This window comes from Diorhabda carinulata, chromosome X (assembly GCF_026250575.1).
Source record: "Diorhabda carinulata isolate Delta chromosome X, icDioCari1.1, whole genome shotgun sequence".
Taxonomy (NCBI): domain Eukaryota; kingdom Metazoa; phylum Arthropoda; class Insecta; order Coleoptera; family Chrysomelidae; genus Diorhabda; species Diorhabda carinulata.
This window is the reverse complement of record NC_079472.1, coordinates 60,259,004-60,273,195: the sequence shown is the minus strand read 5'-3', so window position 1 is coordinate 60,273,195 and position 14,192 is coordinate 60,259,004. Positions and strand designations below refer to the sequence as shown.

The 14,192-nt window shown below is 33.7% G+C and overlaps 1 protein-coding gene across 2 annotated transcripts in view; it reads right to left on the bottom strand.

Moving 5' to 3' along the window:
* Nucleotides 1-124: 124 nt before the first annotated feature.
* The window catches only part of LOC130900374 (beta-arrestin-1), a 29,525-nt gene continuing 15,457 nt past the window's right edge, over nt 125-14,192 (bottom strand). For both annotated transcript variants that reach the window (XM_057810927.1, XM_057810926.1), the window contains exons 2-7: nt 9,380-9,536; nt 6,437-6,601; nt 3,897-4,252; nt 3,584-3,841; nt 1,405-1,589; nt 125-713 (exon numbers count right to left, since the gene is read on the bottom strand). In XM_057810927.1, the coding sequence (XP_057666910.1) occupies nt 462-713; nt 1,405-1,589; nt 3,584-3,841; nt 3,897-4,252; nt 6,437-6,601; nt 9,380-9,411 (1,248 nt within the window). In that variant the 5' untranslated portion in view covers nt 9,412-9,536 and the 3' untranslated portion in view covers nt 125-461. The remainder of the gene's footprint in view (nt 714-1,404; nt 1,590-3,583; nt 3,842-3,896; nt 4,253-6,436; nt 6,602-9,379; nt 9,537-14,192) is intronic.

Below are 14,192 nucleotides of genomic sequence, written 5' to 3'. Positions count from 1 at the left end.
CAGTTCATCTGTGGTAAGCCGATTAGAACCAATGGTCAATATACTCAGTCCTTGAACTCAACAGATGGAAGACAATTACAAATATTAAGCTTTAAATATTGACAGTGTATAAAAAACAACAAAATTGAAGAAATGTTAAAATTTATTGTTAAAATTTAATAAATAATTACTGATATATTAGGACATAGATAAAAATTAAAGAAGGGAACAAGTTAACCATATAAGAAGTGCAATCTGGTTGTGAAATATAACACAGCCGCTGACTAGGGCACACAAACTGGTTACATAGGCACCAGTACCAGGAATTCACAAATGTGTTTCTAAATAATTATTCGAAAAAAAAAATTTCCCAAATAATCAATTCGAAATAGATTTGTAGATTCACAATATACCTATTCGCAGGTGATATACACATCGGTACGTATGGGAACAAATGGACGAGACTTGGTCGCTGCCCTGCTTCATGCCTCCGTCTCTCCCCCTTTTAATCGTAATCTTGCAAAATCCTCAAAAATGATATCGTCGTCATGATTATCATCGGTATCTAACTGAATTAAGTTTGTATCGTCTGGTATGTCATTTCTAACATCTTCACTGGCACGTCTAGAAGGTGTTGGTGGCGGTAATATTTCTTCTTCGGGTTTTGGGTGCATTAAAATGAAAGGTAATTCAGCCACTAAGTCTCCTCCCAATGCACCAAGGCACAATTTTACCTATAACAGATTAATATATCATCTGCTTATTATCAAAAACATTGTTACAACTAAAAAATCAAATTCTTCAAATTTTATCTGGTTAATCATCATTATCAATGTCTGTAAAAATTCCTATAAAAAAATTGGATTTTGTATACTTATACCAGTGTTACTAAGAAAGTTAGTAATTTGTAATATTTGTTGTTTGTTATTTCACATAGATAATTATCCAAAAAAATATACAAAACAATTATAATGGTCTTGATATTTATACCCGCCTACTTTACTTAATGTCTTATTAACATGTACGAGGGCAAATTCAAGTTTTTTTTTTACATTAAGGGAGGGCCCCATCCTATGAAGGCCTCCTTATAGTTACGCCAGTGACAGTCACATTCACTAAATTAACATTATTAATTAACGCTCCTTGAAAAACAAGATTATTTAAAATTGTGTGATATATAATACATATATATATATATATATATATATATATATATATATATATATATATATATATATATATATATATATATATATGCGACCTAAAGGATCTATTGTGTCCAAAATTGTGTCATAGGAGCCAACAATCATTTTATGGTGAATATGATCAAACTTAATTTAACGTCTTAAAAGAGTAAATTAATCTGTGTTTACAGACTTTCTATTTCCCATGTATGTATAAATTTTGGAGGTTTAATATATTCACCTTAACTTTGTATTGGACGATTATTCCCAAGTTTTCTCGTTGTGACGTATCAGCTACAAGTGTACTAGACGCAAGATTGGTATCTTCGTGTTTTAATTGACCGTCGAGGGCTAAGCCCCATTTGTCTTTATTATTGGCCAGTAAAGGCGTAAGCGTAAAAACTTTACTAAGAGTGAAGCCGGGACCTAAAAATAAATAAAGTACAACATAGTTCAACAATTGCTTCTAAATATTAACCAATATGATTTTTTTTTCACATGAAGATGTCTATCGAAGTAAAATTCTGTATGAAAATTTTTATAAAAAATGTAGTATAAAATGACATATACCAGAAATACTGTCATATCACCATTTTTGGAACAAAGACAATTTAAACATTTTAAAGGGGTATTCTTATCTAAAAGCCTAAATTTTAGGCATTTTTGAAGCTAACGTTTTTTATATGACTCTTCAAGAAAGAAAAAAAATCAGAATAAATTACAAACCGGTGAATTGGAGGTACAAAAACATCGGCACACCCTGATTGACATGATTCCAGCCCGTGTAGTGATATGGAACAAAAAAATTTGAGAAATTCTTAATCGGTAAAGATGTCGCTATCGTATTGATCTTAGCCAAAAAAAATTACAAAATGGCGTCGACATGAAATATCAATTTTTTTGATCTTTAAGATTTTTTTCAAAATACTCCGAACTGAATTTTTTAAAAAATCAAGGCGGACGCGATAGACAGATATATACAAAAGATTTCCACCAAATTTAAAAGGAATCGGTCGGGTAGAACTTGAGAAACCAGTAGAATAATTCGTTCCACTCGGATTAGACACTACGTCACAAAATCTACTGTATTTCCAGCAATAATGCGAATTTTTAAAAAATCTGATCAAGAACATATTCTTGAAGGTCTAAGCTTTGAAAATATACAAAAAATTAGATTTTTTCAATTTTCTACACCAGAATACACCATTGTAGAGACCGGTTATTAAAGATGATTTTTGAAATTTTTTTTTAAAACTTTATATCTAATGCAAAATCTGATTCAATTACTTCATTATACATGTTTTGAGGTAATTAAATTAATTTTTACAGAGCGTTCAAAAACAAAATGGCGTCAATTCACAGCTATAAGCATAAGAGGAATTCTTCACTACCACTTTTCGTTGTAGCTATTGATAGGGGATAGTTTCTTAGAAAATGATGTTATGAAGCTTTTAAATCAATCGGATTAAAATTGTGTTAGCCTCAGCCATTGCAAAGTCGTTAACCAGCAAATCTTGAGTCTGCTAACATCTTCAGCGACTATCAAAATATAGATCAACTGGGGATCCCCTCGCCCATGTCTCCAACGCAACGTATGGACTCAAGCTATAGAGAAACGTGAATATATCAAAGGCTTTTGACAGGGTTTGGCTGATGCTAACCTTCTAAATACATTAGATCGTACGGTTTGTCTTCCAGAAAGATTTGAGGTGAACGCTGGTGTTCCACAGGGCTACATCTTGTCTTTCTCCAGTATATCGACGATCTATACGTCAAAACTCGATCTATAGCTCCGTTGTCGTTAAAATCAACCCCTATAAACTCGGTCAACACCCAAATCTGTAGGCAGCAACAGATCACCACCATCAATACCTATCTTTAAAACTTTCTGGATTGGGATGGAATCAATTTGATCGGGTTTAATGCATAAAAGACTCAGAATTAGGTAAGACAGTTTCATGAAAACTCGGAGCTCTCTTTAAGACCAAAACACTACAGCTTCTGATTCTCTACAAGGTCCAGATTTAGAGTGGAGCTCGACACAATACAGAAGAGAGCAATTCGATTTATAAGCGACCTGAAGGAAACTTGGGACAGCTTGGGGCATAAAAGAAAGGTCGCTGACTTGACTTTGTTTTACCGATACTACCACAGTAGATACACTTTCGAGCTGTCTAACATAATCTCATCTAGGGCAGTATTTCCAAGACCTAGTCGACAGGGAGACGTGGCTCATAAGCACCGAGTTCGTCTGCAGACGTCCAGACTTCTTTGGAGAAGTTTAAGTCTGTGGAATCAGTTAACAAGGCACAGTAGGCACCACTTGAACTACTCGAGTGTAATATAAGGTTTTTTAACCTTTTGAGTTTGCTTTTCCCTTCAGAAACTGCGTTTACTGATTGTTGAATGTTAATATTTACCTATAGGACATCCCTCTTCGCTTTCTATTTCTGCAACGGTGCATTTATATTGAGCTGTTGAAAACAGACATATGTCTGCAAACTGTCTAACGGAAACTTTAATCTTTTTAACTGTGCGATTGGAATTATTTGCTATGTGCACATTGACAGCTATATTTTCACCGTGATGATATAATTTTTTATCGAGGGATGCTTCTAGATATAGTTTATTGGGGCTCATCATAAATTCTTTGCTCACTTCTACGGACGGTTGTTCTCCTGAAAAAGCATTTTTATTTTATAAAAATATATTTAAAAAATATTTATTATTTACCTTGTTTATTCGGCGCGTACATAATTTTTCGTATGGCAAGCCTAACGGAATTTCTCTTATGAGGTTTATCATCTTGACTATCGCCTACAAATGCTTTCAATTCATAATCGATGCCACAAGGTTTGCCGGTGTCTCCTGGAGCAGGTTGAAGTGTTACGGAGGCGGGACAGTGTGGGGGTAATTCAAAATAAAAAGGGTAAGCGTTTGATCCCAATTTTTTAATTAATCGTTCCTGCAGTCTTGTAAGAGGTCGTTTAATTTGAGTTGAGTTTATTTGAGGGTAAATTTGTTCGGCAGCTAAGTACAGATCTTTACGAAATGTTAAGCCCAAAACATCGAGGTCTTCTCTACCATACCTGTAATTAAAATAATTTAATTTAAAAATAAAAGTAACTGTAACGAAAAGAAGAAAAAGAGCAGAATCCATTACATTGTACGTAATATAATATATAAAATTGACTCAAGCGACACCACCGCAATCTTAAGTGTCATTGGCATAAAACCTGAACACGAAATTGAATTTTTCTTAGTAAAATCTTAAGGGTAAAGGGTTGAATGAACCTTAGTTCGTCGTTGATGCAAGTTTTCTGCGGTTTTTCAAGTACTTCGGATATGGTCCTTGACCACTAAGGCAGTGTATGAGTCCTGGCGTTAAGTTGAAGTTTTTCCAATCTGACCTCGATGTTTTGTACGAATTGCCGAAGTCTCCTCCCCTTTTCGCTACTTTCTCAGTTTGGACTTCTTTAACCAGTGAATAGCTGCTCGGACCCCAAATTAACCCAAGCCCAGCCAGAGAAATGCGAGGAATTGCTGAACAATCAGAAGTAGACTTAGCTACCTACTGGACTCAAATTAACGCAAACCCAGCCAGAGAAATGCGAGGAATTGCTGGACAGTCAGAAGTAGACTTAGCTACCTACTGGACTCAAATTAACCCAAGCCCGGCCAAAAAATGCGAGGAATTACTGGACAATCAGAAGTAGACTTAGCTAGCTACTGGACTCAAATTAACCCAAGCCCAGCCAGAAAAATGGGAGGAATTGCTGGACAATCAGAAGTAGACTTAGCTACGTACTGGACTCAAATTAACGCAAACCCAGCCAGAGAAATGCGAGGAATTACTGGACAGTCAGAAGTAGACTTAGCTACCTACTGGACTCAAATTAACGCAAACCCAGCCAGAGAAATGCGAGGAATTACTGGACAATGAGAAGTAGACTTAGCTAACTACTGGACTCAAATTAACCCAAGCCCAGCTAGAGAAATGCGAGGAATTGCTGGACAATCAGAAGTAGACTTAGCCTCAAATTAACCCAAGCCCATCCAGAGAAGACGTTAATTGAACTGGGGCTCCGTTCTCTTCTCAGACGAAAGCAGATTGCGCTTGCATGGAAGCGATGGAAGAGGACGAGTCTACAAAGGACCTGGATACAGATACACGCAATGTTGTATAAAAGTAAGAGTGGGTTTTTAACGATATTCCTGGGTGGTTCGAACGGGAAGCAAAACCTGAGTTTGTTTTTATTGAAACTGGAGATGGAGCGAAGGGAATAACATGGAATGTAGCATCGAAAAAGATCGAGTACAGAAACTTATTCGATCCACGAAGAAGCGATTGGTAGCTATTATTAGGGGTAAGGTAGGAAACACTAAATATTGATTAATTTTTACTGTTTTATTGTTCAAGATTCCTTTTGTTCGATATTTTTTCGTTACCAATAAAATTGAAGCTACAAATTTTTTTGCTAGAAACTTTTGAACGTGAGCGTGTGACTAGAGTCGATTTTTCACTTACGAGTGTAGGTGTCGCTGTTTATATTTCCAATACAAGCAATGGATGGATTATTTCAAAAATATATGAGTTACCTTTCTTAAAATTCAGATTCAAATAACATTAGAGGTGTATTTTTGACGTAATTTCTCAATTAAATTATATAATAATAATAAAATTCTGTGGATTATTCAAAATAAATACAAAAAAAAAACCAAAAACACGTTTTTATAACATTTGAAACTGACAAATTAAAGATATAGTTTAAAAAAAACAAAAATCAAGTTTTTAGAGCAAATCAAACTACAAAGTTAAAAATAAGTTTTAATGTCAGATAAATATGGAACAAAACGGCCCACGCTTTTTTCACATTAAGACTAATATTTTTCATTAATTATTGTTTTAGGGTTATTTTTTAGAAAAAAATATTTTCCACTTTTTACTTCGATTTATTGTCAAAAATAAAGTTCTATTCATTAGTAGAGAAAGTATAGGAAGTCTCCAACGGGGGGTATACAGTTCTAAAAATTGTTTCAATATAAAAATAAATTTTGCAGTGATAATTAAAAAAAATGATGAAAAAACAAATTTTTTCTTGCTGCGGGAACGAGATTTGAACCCACGACCTAAGAATCCGGAGGTTGACGTCTTACCCGTACCTATTAAAGTGGTGGGATATACTAACAATAATAAGCCACAAAGGAGAGTTACGAACACACAAGCTGACATAAAGGTGAGGCTAATAAAAGCTTGTGTAAAAAATACATACCTAAAAGCAGCAAGTACATGTCCAAATACTTTTCTGTCTTTGATGTATTCGGGATCTACTAATACCACACCATCTATGGGATCTACGTGTGATATGTGATCCACAAAGTCCCTTTTACCTAAATAAACCGTGATTTTTCCGTTCGGAGCACTTTTCTTAAACACCCTATAACGAAAGAAATTTCTGTATCGATTACTAACGCTAAAATCGAAGGACGGAAGTTGATACTCATTTGAATTTCTGTCTTACTTGCTCATTTTCAAAATTGATTCAAAAGTACAGGTCGAAAAAAAATCGCGAGCTTTACAAATGTCATTAGTGCTTTATAGTCAATTTTTATGCTTGAGAGAGTAATAAAATGATAAAGCATCCGTAATCCATAGGCGTATCATTTCTTTTAGTAGACAGTTATGTGAAATAACATTTCTATTTTCAGTTAATTAACCTGCTGAAGGTAAAAATATACATTTTATTTCTATTATGTTTCATTTTTACACTAGGTATGAAAAACATTGCTTGAAGGAACTAAGTTGGAACTGTCTGACGCACGATTCGATAACCAAGTTATCGTCTTTAGAGACTGAAAGTAAATTAAAATATATTAAGTTGACTTACCTGTTTTACAGTAAATTTTCCCACCCATGAATCATCTCCCGTGAAAATTAATACCATCGGGAAAACCTCCTTGGCAGGAATTGTTAGGTAAAAAATTTAAATTGGCGGAAAATTGAGGAAGAGTTATGAAAAATGGATTTTCTTGAAAACGATACATTTGATCCGGAAAGTAATATGATTTTTGGATTGTTTGGGCAAAAACACATGTTAATTCATGGTCATTCACATATTTTCGTCATTAAGGTGTATTTTTTTCTGTTCTGTCAAAACATTCAAAAATAAAAAAAAAATGACTTGCTTGTATAAAAAATTCTGTATTTTCGAAACCGGTTGAGATATCGATTTATTTTTTACACGAATCAAGTGAGAAAACGCGTTTCTAAATGGCTGTTTATATTGGATTTCCTCAGTTTAATATTTGTTAGGAATATATAGGGTTAAAGTTGAAGTATTTTTTTTTCAAACATATCATTAAATAAATTTATAGTATCTACAGTTATGGAATGGCAACGTTGTAATATGAGAAAATCCAAAGGAAAACATTGAAACTATCATAGGTAAAATACAAAAACGTTTTCGTGATCATTCAAAGCAAGTTATATAACATAAAGTTAGGAATTATGAAACAAAATCTCGTATTTGAAAGGGGACCATTTTGCTTTGAAAATAGAGAAAAACTAGTTTCAGATTCTGTTAAATTTTAGTATAATGCGGTTTTTTGAAACAAGGAGTTCGAAAAATATATCAATTGTTGGGAAAAAAAAGTTATTATAGGCGAAAAAGTGAGGAAAATACATGAAAAATGGATTCAAAACGATATATTTGACCCGGAAACTTAGAAACTTATATGATTTTTGGATTTTTTGGACAAAAACACATGATAATTCATGGTCATTCACATATTTTCGTCATTAAGGTGTATTTTTTTCTGTTCTGTCAAAACATTTAAAAATCAAAAAAAAAAATGACTTGCTTGTATAAAAAATTCTGTATTTTCCAAACCGGTTGAGATATCGATTTATTTTTTACACGAATCAAGTGAGAAAACGCGTTTCTAAATGGCTGTTTATATTGGATTTCCTCAGTTTAATATTTGTTAGGAATATATAGGGTTAAAGTTGAAGTATTTTTTTTTTCAAACATATCATTAAATAAATTTATAGTATCTACAGTTATGGAATGGCAACGTTGTAATATGAGAAAATCCGAAGGAAAACATTGAAACTATCATAGGTGAAATACAAAAACGTTTTCGTGATCATTCAAAGCAAGTTATATAACATAAAGTTAGGAATTATGAAACAAAATCTCGTATTTGAAAGGGGACCATTTTGCTTTGAAAATAGAGAAAAACTAGTTTCAGATTCTGTTAAATTTTAGTATAATGCGGTTTTTTGAAACAAGGAGTTCGAAAAATATATCAATTGTTGGGAAAAAAAAGTTATTATAGGCGAAAAAGTGAGGAAAATACATGAAAAATGGATTCAAAACGATATATTTGACCCGGAAACTTAGAAACTTATATGATTTTTGGATTTTTTGGACAAAAACACATGATAATTCATGGTCATTCACATATTTTCGTCATTAAGGTGTATTTTTTTCTGTTCTGTCAAAACATTTAAAAATCAAAAAAAAAAATGACTTGCTTGTATAAAAAATTCTGTATTTTCGAAACCGGTTGAGATATCGATTTATTTTTTACACGAATCAAGTGAGAAAACGCGTGTTTAAATGACTGTTTATATTGGATTCCTCCAGTTTCATATTAGTAAGAAATATACAGGGTTGAAGTTGAAGTAATTTTCTTTTTGAAAAATATCACTGTTTAAATTTATTGTATCTACAGTAATGTAGTTGATACTATCAACAAAACGACTATAGCTATAGGGAAATATATATTCAAGGAATTAACAATTTTAAATACTTGGGAGTCACAATTAACTATGAAAACTCATATTTATAAAATCGTAACGAATACGATGGCCAAGAGTAAGACATAAAAGTCAAGTTACAAATGATCTGAACAAAATGTGAGTCCCCGGATTGGTGGAGAGGAAAAAATGGACAAAAATAAATCCCCAACTTATATTGGCAAACAGGTATTTATAGATCTTATGATACGGATATGTAATCTTTAATACACACGATTTTTAACCAGTCCAAACCAATAAAAGACCAAAAATTTGTATTAGCTCTGATACATTTATGAAAATGTTAGGAAAGTTTTGGAGTTTTATCACTCTTTCGGCAATAAAAATAGACTATACCCATTCTAGAAACGGAGTCACTTTTTTTTGCAATATCTTTCGATTCGAGATATCTAACCTAGTAGCCTGTCGTTTTCCTCCATCATCCATATCTGGACTGGAACTGGACGGAGCTAACCGCGCGCCTTGTTCGCCTGTAACCAATAGCAAAGGCACCTTATGCCCCTCCAGTTTGTTGTAGTGTTCAGGGTGAACTTCGTAACTTACTGTATCACCTGAAATGAAAGCAAGTGTTATATTTACCACGAGGAGCACAAATATAAATTCCACAACTCAATTGCGCCAAGTTTTGTCAGCATGTGGTTTTAAACACAAAAATCCGAATCGTCAAGGATAGTTCGATGCCGATAAGATTATTTTCGTTAGATAAAAGACTACCGCAGTTCTAATGGACACATAATTTATCTAAATGAAACATATTTTGACAGTCACGGTTTAGTGGATTTCGGTTGGGTAGACAATAGTAAAAAATGCCGTTTTAATTGGCCATGTTCTAAATTGAAAAGCTTTATAAAAGTACACGTTGTAAATAAAGCAAATGCTATATTAATATCAGCTCAAAAAATTAAAAAGTGTGCAGTTGATTATAATGAAGATATAACAGCAGAATTATTTGAGAAGTTAAGATAACAAATAGTAGTAGTAACAAAGCTTAAATTTTAGCATTTACGTCTGTAATAGTTATTTTTAGACGACGCCATCTGACAGTTGTTCGTTCTGTGTTCATTTACATACGGAGAGTTGCGTTTTGGGTATTCCATGTAGTGAAAGTGACTGCAAAACACTTTCGGGACGCTCTGGAGTACACAACTTTAACCTTAAAAGTAACTCTAGATACTTCAATGTTGACAGTTTCACTTCGATGATTTTACATAACCTTAAATTTTTAATTTTCTGAAATCATTTGTTTTATCCAAATTAATTATTAACAATGAATGATGATGAAAAAGAAAACTTCAGCAATGAAGAATTACTCGAATCCACGCCGCCTGGTCTCACCGAAGAAACCAATGCGGCCGTTTTGAATTTGTTTCCGGATAAATCTGATACAAGGTACGAAAAACAGTTCGAGCTCTTTATGAAGTGGTGTCACCAGAAAAAATTAGAAATAAAATGTTTATAATTCTCTATTATTTATTTTTTTTTTCCTCGGTGTAATTGGAAAAGTTTTGGATCTTATGCGTCGTAGATTCGAGTAACTCTTCATCGCTGATGTTTTCTTTTTCATCATTATTCATCGTTATTCATTAATTTAGATAAAACAAATGATTTCAGAAAATTAAAAATTTGAGGTTATGCAAAATCTTCGAAGTGAAACTGTCAACTGTCAACATTGAAGTGGCTAGAGTCACATTAAGGAACTGTCACTTTCACTACATGGAACACTCAAAACGCAACTTTCGGTTTATAAATGAATACAGAACGAACAACTTTAAAATGGCGTCGTCCAAAAAAAAATATTCCTATTCCTGTCAACGATCGTGAAAAAGACCCAACAAACAAAAAATTGCTTACTGTTGTTAAAGGTCTAAAGTCATACTCTTCTCAGACTACCTACAGGAACCCTGCGATAGGATTTCCCTTTTCGGGCCAGTCTTTCTACCTGAATGTTATTGTTGATACATTAAATAACAATTTTTTTTGTTCGTAATTTTTTATCTTCTTAATGCTATTTTATTAAACGGTATGAAATTACATTTATTTTGGTTTTTGAATGAAAAAAAATCGAACATCTTTAACAAATGACAGATCTGATTGAAACTTGAAACTGTTTGAAGCTACTTGATCGAATTTTCATTTTGTTAATTTTTTATGTGAATGAAGATCAAAGCTTTTCGGTAAACATAATTTTTGGTTAACCCATTAGTGCCCACCAGCAGAAAACAAATATTAAATTAGGTTTTATTTACCTAAAAATGTCCTCTTCAAACTTGTACTTGCAATAAAATTATTATTTTTTGTTTATGCTTCCGAAAAAAAAATATGTACCCAAATGGGATAAATAATGTCAATTATTATAACACTGTAAAACAAGAACTAAGAATGAAATATTTTGAAACACTCTCGAGTCACATTACTAGCCCTCATATGATACTGACGACATCTGAGCTGGTTCTCAATTTTTTTAGGGAAATGCCCAATCGGATCGGATCCAAAATACTTATTGGTAATGAAGCAGAAGGTCTATTAGATGCAGATCTTCTTTGTATGGCGATTCTGTAATTATTGACTCTTTGGTCCAACAGATCAACACCGCCCATGCGGTGGTTGTAGTTTTTAAAAAGTTGCGGTTGAGGCACTGAAATTTTCTCCTTCCTTTTCGAAGACCATCTCTTTACTTGTGCTAAAGGTTCGACTGAATCATAGTTTGTAGCCATCGTTACTGCACTTTTATCATTCCATCTAACAAATAGAAGTTGATTTCTTTCTCAGTAGCTCGTATTCCAATCTTTCTAAGATCATGGCTTGCAAAATAATTGTCGAAAAATAGGACATCATTTTCGCAAAATCAAGGACCACTCGTGAACCTAGTGGAAGCGAGGTTTTAATTTTAGTTGGTGCTTGAACAGATGACGGTTTAGCTCCACAATAGGTATCGAATGAATAACAAAATCCATCCGAGCTACACAACATCCAGTCCTTGTATCCGAAACGAACAGGTTTACCTCTTATAAATTGTTTCTCAGAGTGATGACCATAATATTTAATCATTGCTTCGTCTATAGACAAGAATTTATGAAAAATTCCCCTTTGTTGAAATTTTGAGTTGAGAATGTTCATAAATGGCCGATTTTTGTACATTTTGTCGTCAGTATCCAGTATCTGCTAAATGTAAATGTTTTTTTATTTCTGTAAATCTGTTTCGACTAATTGCATTTGAAATAAATGGAACTCCAGCATCCTCATCAAGATTCCAATAAAGGCGCTTTTATGATTGTTCTTAGATGCCGCATAAATGTTGGTTTGGTCGACAATATGTTGGACCACTTCGTCATCAAATAGTTTTTCGAAAATCTGTACGGCATTCAGCCCTCTTAGATCTGGTCGAAGTTGTTCTAACCGAACTTCGGCTCCATCTGTGCTGTCTAATACTGTAGGTACTTGCGTCCAATTAGGATTCCCCTTTAGAAGATGACATCTCTCTAACAGAGGCATACTATCCAAATTTTCGGTTGAATTAGTTGGTTGCACATTTTGAAGTTCCGTCAGTGGCAGGCCATATCTTCGTCTTCAAAATCGGACCCATCGAGATCAATTTCTACCTCGCCTGGAATATCTGCTGGCAGATCTGCAGCTAATAAATCGTCTTCACCAAATTCTTCCACTTCTAGCGGAATTATAACGACATCAACTTCCAAATTAGCATTATTTGCTTGTTCAACTGCAGAAGCAAGGTTTTGAATCTTTTACCATAAAAAAAGCTAGTTGCAATGTACTCAAATGAATACACCGGGACTTTTTACAAATATAACCATATTATTGATACATAACCTATAAAAATTTATTCAATGTCGGCTGTAGTGTATAATATCAACTCACCTCTAATTACATCAGCAATACGTATAAGCGCGGTAAATATATTCGCAGCCAAATTTAATTAATTCGAAATTATTGCTGCCACAGTTCTATTAAAATAACACTAGTGAACAATGTTTTTATGTCTTTTTATGAAATCGAGATAATTTAGGTGTACCCATTCGAGTACACTGGGCGCTAATGGGTTAAGAGGACCAGACAGTGTTCCACACTTTGAATAAAAAAATTTTTTAGGGCGCTAGGTGCACGAGAACACAAAATAAAGCAGTTTCAAGCTATTCCACTCCTGGGAGCTGTAAGACCTTGAAGTTGGTGGAGTGGCTCTCTCTTCTTGTGCCGTCTTGACGGACTGGTGGAGAGGAGTGAAGCTAAGAAACGGCTCAAAAATCCAAAGGATTAAGTGTTGTACGCTGATGCAATGACAATTTGTTGTCCTCCCGGCGTACGACACTCCCGAGGATTGAGGAGGGTGGTTTAGTGGGTGAGAGTCCCACACAAACTCACAGCATTTGCACCCGCTCGTTGTGAGGAAGGCATTAGCTTCCACCCTACTTCTGGGCAAAAAAAAAGTTTCAAGATATTGATCAGTCTATTTACATTTTATAATTTAATATTCAGTTGTAGCAAGTTAAATCATTTTTTTCCTAATAGGACTATTTATTTAAGCCACTTTCATATTTTGGCATTGATTTTATTGTAAAATCCTTTTTTTATTATCGAGTGCAGATAGTACTACCCGGATTGGGGTCAATTTATGGGTTTAGTCTATTGTTATCCATTCACAAACACTGAAAATAGTGTGCCAAATGCGTGCCAGTAGGATACTCGTAAAAAGGAACGCCGAATCTGAAATAGGGTTGGAATTAGGCAGAGGCACTAACAGAAGGTTAAACGGTGCCCGTTAAACGCAAAACGTAACGAAAACGATATTGACAAAAACATACTTTTCCTAATTACTTGAAATTTTAATATTTCAAGACCTACACCTATGGCAAACACCGGAATTGAGTTGAACTGGACGAAATTCCCTAGTTTATTACTCTATACCTTTCCGAAATAGACTATAGATAATGAATATGTCTGTTCAATCAAACTTAACCTGTTTAGACACGAAAATAAATTCAACCGTTTAGCTAACACCAGAAATTCTTCATCCTCTCTTTCACTAAATTATAATTGTGTATATAAATAATTATGTCCATTTTTTCTATATTCTAATGTTCCTACAGCATTTACACTTTAAACCATGTGGTTAATTTTCAATTAATAAGGAATATAAAAGCGAAAATTTTTATACCTTTTGTACAAAGTTCAATTATGATATTCACAGTGAA